The 8,794-nt window shown below is 54.1% G+C and overlaps 2 protein-coding genes across 2 annotated transcripts; one reads left to right on the forward strand and one right to left on the reverse strand.

Annotated features, from left to right (window-relative positions):
* Positions 1-3,230: 3,230 nt before the first annotated feature.
* Positions 3,231-4,037, reverse strand: LOC130204000 (uncharacterized). Its single transcript, XM_056430475.1, has one exon. The coding sequence runs from the start codon at positions 4,035-4,037 to the stop codon at positions 3,231-3,233; it is 807 nt and encodes a 268-aa protein (XP_056286450.1).
* Positions 4,038-7,623: 3,586 nt separating this feature from the next.
* Positions 7,624-8,529, forward strand: LOC130204002 (DELTA-stichotoxin-Hmg2b-like). Its single transcript, XM_056430476.1, has 2 exons — positions 7,624-7,736; positions 8,085-8,529. The coding sequence occupies exons 1-2, from the start codon at positions 7,624-7,626 to the stop codon at positions 8,527-8,529; spliced, it is 558 nt and encodes a 185-aa protein (XP_056286451.1).
* Positions 8,530-8,794: the final 265 nt, after the last annotated feature.

An 8,794-nucleotide genomic window follows, 5' to 3' on the forward strand; every position in this document is an offset into this window, starting at 1 on the left:
AAGGGAATAGCCCGCGAGCTAATGCTAATGTTTTCACGGGTAGGCATCCCCGAGGAAATATTAACAGACCAAGGCACCCCCTTCATGTCCCGAATCATGAAAGACCTATGCCGAGTCATGAACATTACCCAGTTGAGAACGTCAGTATACCACCCTCAGACTGACGGGCTGGTAGAGCGCTTCAACCAGACCCTGAAACAGATGTTGAGGAAAGTTATCGAAGCGGACGGAAGGAATTGGGATCAGCTCTTACCACACCTAATGTTTGCCATTCGTGAGGTGCCCCAGGCTTCCACAGGATTTTCTCCTATCGAGCTGCTATGCGGGAGTCATCCCAGAGGCCTCCTAGACCTGGCCAAAGAAGCCTGGGAGCAACCCTCACCCCATCGGACCCTGGTGGAACACGTGGAGGAGGTACAGGAGAGAATGGCCACTATATGGCCCATGGTAAGAGAACACATGGAGGCCGCCCAGGCCGCCCAAGCCCGTGTCTACAACAGGAGCGCACAGCCCCGGGTGTTCGGCGCCGGAGTCAGAGTGTTGGTGCTGGTGCCCACATCGGAGTGCAAGTTCCTGGCCAAATGGCACGGGCCCTACGAGGTGATCGAAAAGGTGGGAGAGGTCAACTACCGCATTAGGCAGCCCGGGCGAAGACCACCAGAGAAGGTATATCACATCAATTTGTTAAAAAAATGGGTCGCCCGGGAGGCGGTGTGTGCTGTATCTCTCCCACCAGGCCCGTCAAAAACGGAGGCCGTAGTGGTACCTATGGGCGAGCAGCTATCCGAGAGACAACGCCAGGACCTCCGAGCTGATCGACCGCCATAGAGATGTGTTCTCTCCGGAAGCCGGCCATACCAACCTTCTGCAACATCACATCATCACCGAGCCCGGAAAGAAGGTAAAGCTAAGGCCCTACCGAATCCCGGAGGCCCGGAGAGAAGCCGTGCGGCAAGAGGTTAAAACGATGTTACAGAACGGGATCATCGAAGAGTCCCATAGTGAGTGGAGTAGCCCCATTGTGCTGGTCCCCAAACCAGACGGAACCCTCAGGTTCTGTAATGATTTCCGGCAACTAAACCTGATATCCAAGTTCGACGCATACCCCATGCCTAGGGTGGATGAGTTGATCGAGCGGCTGGGGACCAGCCGATATATCACCACCCTAGACCTGACCAAGGGTTACTGGCAGGTACCCCTGGCGCCAGCGGCCCGGGAGAAGACCGCCTTCATCACCCCCGACGGGTTGTTCCACTACCTAATGCTCCCGTTTGGCCTACATGGAGCCCCGGCCACCTTCCAGAGGCTGATGGACGCGTCCTCCGGCCCCACCAGAAATATGCAGCAGCCTACATAGATGATATTGTCATCCATGGGGAGGAGTGGGGGACCCATCTCCAGCAGGTCACCGCCGTGCTGAGAGCCCTGAGAGGGGCCGGGCTGACCGCCAACCCCAAGAAGTGTCGCCTCGGCCTTCGGGACGCAGATTACCTGGGGTTTACAATAGGGCGTGGATGCGTCAAACCCCAGGCAGGCAAGGTCGAGGCGATACGAAACTGGCCCCGGCCCCAAACCAAAAAGCAGGTGCGAACCTTCGTGGGGCTCACCAGCTATTACCGCCGGTTTGTCCCCCATTTCTCCTCCCTCGCAGCACCCCTCACGGACCTCACCAGGAGCCGGCTGGCCGACCGGATCCTGTGGACAGAAGAGACGGAGAAGGCATTCCAAGAGCGCTCTGCTCAGGACCAGTGTTGGTGACCCCCGACTTCTCCAAACCCCTCATCGTCCAGACAGACGCATCGGAAACAGGGGTGGGTGCCGTTCTATCACAGCTGCAAGAAGGGGAGGAACACCCCATTACGTATATCAGCAGAAAACTGCTACCCCGAGAACAAAACTACTCGACGATCGAGAAAGAATGTTTAGCCATTAAATGGGCGTTGGAAGAGTTAAAATATTATTTGTTGGGACGGCACTTCACCCTTGTCACGGACCACGCCCCTCTCGTCTGGATGTCAAGGAACAAAGAAACTAATGCCAGGGTCACCCGCTGGTTCCTGTCCCTTCAATCCTTTGCCTTCTCCGTCTTCCACAGGTCCGGGGCCGCATGGGAACGCGGATGCCATGTCCCGGAGAGACGCCTTGGGATGGGCCGCCTCCTCCCGGTTGGAGCTGAGGAGGGGGTGTGGCAGCCAGCCCGGACGAGACCACGAGGGAAGTCAGGGACGGTAAATACTGACTGTTCCCTGTACTTCCTCACTGCGGCCCAGAGAGGAGCCAACGGCCCCCCGACAGCCAGACCGGCAGGCAACAAAAGTGGAAACACCTGGGGGTGATGGGAGGCACGGGCCGGCAACCAATCACCACCCGGGGCGTTACAGATAAAAGAAAGGACAGAAGCCCACAAGGGAGAGTGGTGGAGACGAAGATACGAGAACAGATACGAGAGACGATTAGGAAGTATGGGCTGTGGGCCCCAGAGCGACTGGATAGAACTCTGTTTTGGAATACGCTTCTGGCTGCCTGATCCTCGCCTGTCTGAATACCCCGATCCTGCCAGACCCTCGCCCGTACCCCGCGGACCCGATTGATCTAAACCTCTGGTATTGTGAAATAAAGACTTTGCATTTGGTTGTAAATTGGGTGTGGACAGTGGAATTATTATTTCTCAGTCACGGGGCACCCGCCGTGTGCCACAATATTAAAATTAATGTGTTGCATTAGTTGGTTTAAACCAGGGGTGCTCAATACGTCGATCGCGATCGACCGGTCGATCGCGGCGACCTGCCAGTCGATCGCGGCGTAGTATTGGTAGATCCCATGACATAAAAAAAATTTGGCCCGCCCCCCTGTCACTTTCTCTATAGCGCCACATTACAGCAGAAGCATGTCATTTCTGTTTCTACGTGTCGCGTTAACAGTCCTCTGCCCGCCGTCTCGTGTGCCGCGGAGCTCCCAACACCGGTTTGCGTGCATTGGGACGGACAGAGCAAAGAAAAAGTCACTAGCCCCCCCCCCCCCCCCCGTCAACAACTCTTCTCCGGTCGCACGCGGTAGGTGAGCACACTTACTAGCACCCCCCCGTCGGTCGATCGCCTTGACTTGGTCACATAATAAGTAGCTCGCATGCTGAAAAAGTGTGAGCACCCCTGGTTTAAACCGTATGGAAAACCAAAGTACGCACTCCGGGGGTGGGCGGAGGACAGGAACGGGGAGCTGGGGTACCGGGCTCAGGAGAGGGAGTCTCTGGGGGACCAGGTACAGGAGGAGAGGGCTCTGGGGGAGCGGTCAGGCGACGAGACACGGGGAACTGGAGCCGGACGGGACATGAGGAAGCGGGAAAGGGGGAGTCGGCGACGGGACAGCCGGAAGCGGGACAGCGGGAACTGGAACCGGCCGGAGGAGGCAGCGCAAACCAGCGGTGCACGGGGAAACGGGACGAGCCGGGGGGCGGCGACGGGAACTCTAAGGGGCACTGGAACTGGCAAAGGGGCACTGGGAGCTGGACCCGGCCAGGGCGCCGGGGAATTGAGCCAGCGACAAGACACTGGGAGCTGGGGTCGATGGGGGCTGCGAGGCGGCAGTGGGAAGTACCGTGGGCTGTCAGGGTAGAAAGACCAACGGACAGGCTGCAGGGGCTGGGGAGGGTAGACGGACGGGTAACCATGCTGGGTGCTGGGGCTGGTAGACGGACGGGTAACCATGCTGGTTGCTGGGGAGGGTAGACGGACGGGTAACCATGCTGGGTGCTGGGGATGGTAGACGGACGGGTAACCATGCTGGGTGCTGGGGCTGGTAGACGGACGGGTAGCCATGCTGGGTGCTGGGGATGGTAGACGGATGGGTAACCATGCTGGTTGCTGGGGAGGGTAGACGGACGGGTAACCATGCTGGGTGCTGGGGATGGTAGACGGACGGGTAACCATGCTGGGTGCTGGGGATGGTAGACGGACGGGTAACCATGCTGGGTGCTGGGGCTGGTAGACGGACGGGTAACCATGCTGGGTGCTGGGGATGGTAGACGGACGGGTAGCCATGCTGGTTGCTGGGGAGGGTAGACGGACGGGTAACCATGCTGGGTGCTGGGGCTGGTAGACGGACGGGTAACCATGCTGGGTGCTGGGGATGGTAGACGGACGGGTAACCATGCTGGTTGCTGGGGAGGGTAGACGGACGGGTAACCATGCTGGGTGCTGGGGCTGGTAGACGGACGGGTAACCATGCTGGGTGCTGGGGCTGGTAGACGGACGGGTAGCCATGCTGGGTGCTGGGGATGGTAGACGGACGGGTAACCATGCTGGGTGCTGGGGCTGGTAGACGGACGGGTAACCATGCTGGGTGCTGGGGCTGGTAGACGGACGGGTAGCCATGCTGGGTGCTGGGGCTGGTAGATGGACGGGTAACCATGCTGGGTGCTGGGGATGGTAGACGGACGGGTAGCCATGCTGGTTGCTGGGGAGGGTAGACGGACGGGTAACCATGCTGGGTGCTGGGGCTGGTAGACGGACGGGTAACCATGCTGGGTGCTGGGGCTGGTAGACGGACGGGTAGCCATGCTGGGTGCTGGGGATGGTAGACGGACGGGTAACCATGCTGGGTGCTGGGGCTGGTAGACGGACGGGTAACCATGCTGGGTGCTGGGGCTGGTAGACGGACGGGTAGCCATGCTGGGTGCTGGGGATGGTAGACGGACGGGTAACCATGCTGGGTGCTGGGGCTGGTAGACGGACGGGTAACCATGCTGGGTGCTGGGGCTGGTAGACGGACGGGTAGCCATGCTGGGTGCTGGGGATGGTAGACGGACGGGTAGCCATGCTGGGTGCTGGGGCTGGTAGACGGACGGGTAGCCATGCTGGGTGCTGGGGATGGTAGACGGACGGGTAACCATGCTGGGTGCTGGGGATGGTAGACGGACGGGTAACCATGCTGGGTGCTGGGGATGGTAGACGGACGGGTAGCCATGCTGGGTGCTGGGGCTGGTAGACGGACGGGTAGCCATGCTGGGTGCTGGGGATGGTAGATGGACGGGTAACCATGCTGGGTGCTGGGGATGGTAGACGGACGGGTAACCATGCTGGGTGCTGGGGATGGTAGACGGACGGGTAGCCATGCTGGGTGCTGGGGCTGAAAGGCGGCCGGGGACTGCGACCGAGACCAAGTGGCATGCCGGCCACTAAAGCCTCCCCTGTCAGCAGACCGTTGATGGACTGCTCAATCCTGCTGGCCCTAGAGCAGTTGTAGTGCTGTGACCCTCCTGGTGTCTGGAGAGACGCAAACAAGGCGTTGTCCTCTGCTGAGCTCCTCGTGGCTGGATTGTTCTGTCACGGGTCGCGAGGGGCAAGAGCTCATGAGGAACAGGACAGGAGTGCAGATAGATAACAAAAACTCTCTATACTGAAAAAAGGTTCCTGGAAAAAACTCAGGTCAGCGATACGTACCAAGACCGGCAGGTACAGCGACAAGGCACAAGGAGGACAAGGAGGACGGAAGTAAAGACAACACTTACTTAGATAGCACTTACTTATGGTACTTTTGTAGTTCGACTATGTTGAGGAAATGTTACTTCCTGTATTCTTGTTGTTCTTAGTTTGTACTCTAGGTTGAAATGCACTTATTGTAAGTCGCTTTGGATAAAAGCGTCTGCTAAATGACATGTAATGTAAAAATCCAACAGGAGACAAGGGAAAGACAGGCACACTAAATAGGGGGAAAACAGGAGTACTCTTGTTAGTGACAATGGCATAAATAGCTCAACACATGTCTCGGTGTCACTGACGCTGGCCACAGCGCTGTGGTTCCAGGGGTCATGTTGATGACATCTGCAGCAGCTGCCCTGCCGCCTAAAGCGACCCTAACAACACAAAGGTCATCATTTCCACCAGAGCATTTTATAATTTTGTGAAATCTTGTATTTTTTATTTTGTTAAAATAGAGGTCAAAAAGCATTGATGCAATAAACACATTTGATGCGGTTCTTTTATGCATTTAAAACCGTAGAAACGGGTCGGTGCCGCCCCGAACTCAAGAGGAAGACAGGTTGGAGAGAGTGGACCGGATCTCATCCCCAAAAAAGTGGTTTAGACTAGGAGCCAGAGCGATGGATAGAGTATAGAGAATGATTTATAGAGCTCTAGTTCCTTGTCTTGTTGGCATTCACGGCCAACCAATTTGTTAATGTTTTGCCGGATCATATTTCCATTACCATGAGGAACCTAAAAGTTTGCTTTATCCTAACGTAACATCTGAGAAGGTCAGTGAATAAGTGATTCCTGGTGGGCAGAGTGCGTAGCGCTCGTACAGGAAGTCATCCTGACGGGAAAAGAACTCTCTCCCTAGAAAACATTAATCTAACTAATATCGCTGCTTCATCATTGAGGAAGTGAGCGACATTTTCTTCAGGGGGCGTGGTCATCTTATTCAGGGGGCGTGGCCATTTTATCCAGCTAGACTGAATAATCCTGCGCTGGAGCAGGTTCACATTTTTAGATGTGTTGCTATGGTGGGCGGAGCTTCTTTTTGTGGGTGTCACACTTTTTCCAATAAAGACCAGAGACCAGAGACCAGAGACCAGAGACCAGAGACTAGAGACTAGAGACCAGAGACTAGAGACCAGAGACCAGAGACCAGAGACCAGAGACCAGAGACTAGAAACCAGAGACTAGAGACCAGAGACCAGAGACCAGAGACTAGAGACTAGAGACCAGAGACCAGAGACTAGAGACCAGAGACCAGAGACCAGAGACCAGAGACCAGAGACCAGAGACCAGAGACCAGAGACCAGAGACCAGAGACCAGAGACCAGAGACCAGAGACCAGAGACCAGAGACCAGAGACTAGAGACCAGAGACCAGAGACTAGAGACTAGAGACTAGAGACCAGAGACTAGAGACCAGAGACCAGAGACCAGAGACTAGAGACTAGAAACCAGAGACTAGAGACCAGAGACTAGAGACTAGAGACCAGAGGCCAGAGGCCAGAGACCAGAGACCAGAGACTAGAGACTAGAGACCAGAGACTAGAGACCAGAGACCAGAGACCAGAGACCAGAGACCAGAGACCAGAGACCAGAGACCAGAGACCAGAGACTAGAGACTAGAGACTAGAGACTAGAGACCAGAGACCAGAGACTAGAGACCAGAGACCAGAGACTAGAGACTAGAGACCAGAGACCAGAGACTAGAGACTAGAGACCAGAGACTAGAGACCAGAGACCAGAGACTAGAGACTAGAGACCAGAGACTAGAGACTAGAGACCAGAGACCAGAGACCAGAGACTAGAGACTAGAGACTAGAGACCAGAGACCAGAGACCAGAGACCAGAGACTAGAGACTAGAGACTAGAGACCAGAGACTAGAGACTAGAGACCAGAGACTAGAGACCAGAGACCAGAGACCAGAGACCAGAGACCAGAGACCTGAACAGGTGAGCTGCTCTTCATTTTTATTTTCATAGGATTTACCAGCATGAATTTCTTTGTTTATTCTTCACACTTTTAACAGCTGTGTGTGTGTGTGTGTGTGTGTGTGTGTGTGTGTGTGTGTGTGTGTGTGTGTGTGTGTGTGTGTGTGTGTGTGTGTGTGTGTGTGTGTGTGTGTGTGTGTGTGTTCGTGTCGTCCAGCATCATGAGTGAATCTGCCGAGGCTTCAGCCACCGACCTCGCCAACCTCGGGATCGGCAGGAGCGTGGAAATCGAGATCACCAACCAAACCAATGTCTCCAGCCTCATCAACCCCGGGTACGTTATACATGTTTATACATTTTATTATAGTTACATGTGTATATATTATATTATAATGGTTGTAGTTTGGTAGATTCTAAGATATAATGTATAGCTCTATTGTTGATGTATATTTACTGCTGATACAACACTGTACAGACAATAATTTAGAATTTTAATAAAGAAGATTTATCTACACATTTTTTTTGCAAGAATAAATAAAATAACTGAAGCTTGAATAAAACGTCACTGTTTTCTACCAATTAATGATGTTTTTGTATTCCCTTTTATTTATTTATTTCTTTCTTTCTTTCTTTCTTGGTATTCAAAACAAAATGAATAAAATAATACAATTTAATATAAAAGGTTTTACCTGTTCAGCGGGAACTGCCAGATTCCCCCTCAGCCCACCGTGAGCCCTCAGAAAGCTGAGATGTGCAAATTCAGCATGGTCACCGGCCTGGCCAGGGGTGCCGTGGGCGTGCTGACCTACGACTTCAAGAGGCAGAGCGACACTCCCAATGAGAAGCTGGCCATCATGTTCTCCGTGCCCTTCAACTACATCGCGGACAAGAACATCCTGGCAATCGGCATCTACGCCGGAGACAAGGAGTGTAACAAAGCGCTCTACAACGAGATGTACTACGGCGTCCCATATCACGACAAGGAAATGCACGGCTTCGTCAGGAAGGCTGCCAAAGAAGGCAGCCTCACCTTCGAGGGCTGCAGATTTCACATCAAGGCCATCATGTCCCCGGTGGGCGGGTCCGTGCTGAAGGTGGAGGTGTGGGACAAGCCACGAGATGATTGAGCCACAGGAGCTGTTGTTTATTCCTCTGTACATGCTTCATACATGCTTAATAAATCAAATCTGATGAGGAAGACGAGCATCTGTGTGATGACTGTAAAGTAATGAAGGTCGAGTCGACCGGAGAGGCGGGTTAAAGTTGTGAGTCAGCTCATGAACGCACACATATCACCACGGTTTATTGTGTGCACGATCAGAAAGCAGCACATAATAAATATTAAAAGGTTTTCAATATAATATTTATTGGATTTAATCGTCAATATATCGA

The sequence above is a fragment of the Pseudoliparis swirei genome, chromosome 13 (genome assembly GCF_029220125.1).
Source record: "Pseudoliparis swirei isolate HS2019 ecotype Mariana Trench chromosome 13, NWPU_hadal_v1, whole genome shotgun sequence".
In the NCBI taxonomy this organism is placed as follows: Eukaryota; Metazoa; Chordata; class Actinopteri; order Perciformes; family Liparidae; genus Pseudoliparis; species Pseudoliparis swirei.

What these genes read in the sequence shown, in the direction of transcription:
- LOC130204000 (XM_056430475.1), bottom strand. Translation starts at nt 4,037, where the DNA reads ATGGCTACCCGTCCGTCTACCATCCCCAGCACCCAGCATGGTTACCCG.
- LOC130204002 (XM_056430476.1), top strand. Translation starts at nt 7,624, where the DNA reads ATGAGTGAATCTGCCGAGGCTTCAGCCACCGACCTCGCCAACCTCGGG. An exon ending in TCCAGCCTCATCAACCCCGG is followed by an intron (nt 7,737 to 8,084) that starts GTACGTTATACA and finishes TTAATATAAAAG; the next exon opens with GTTTTACCTGTTCAGCGGGA.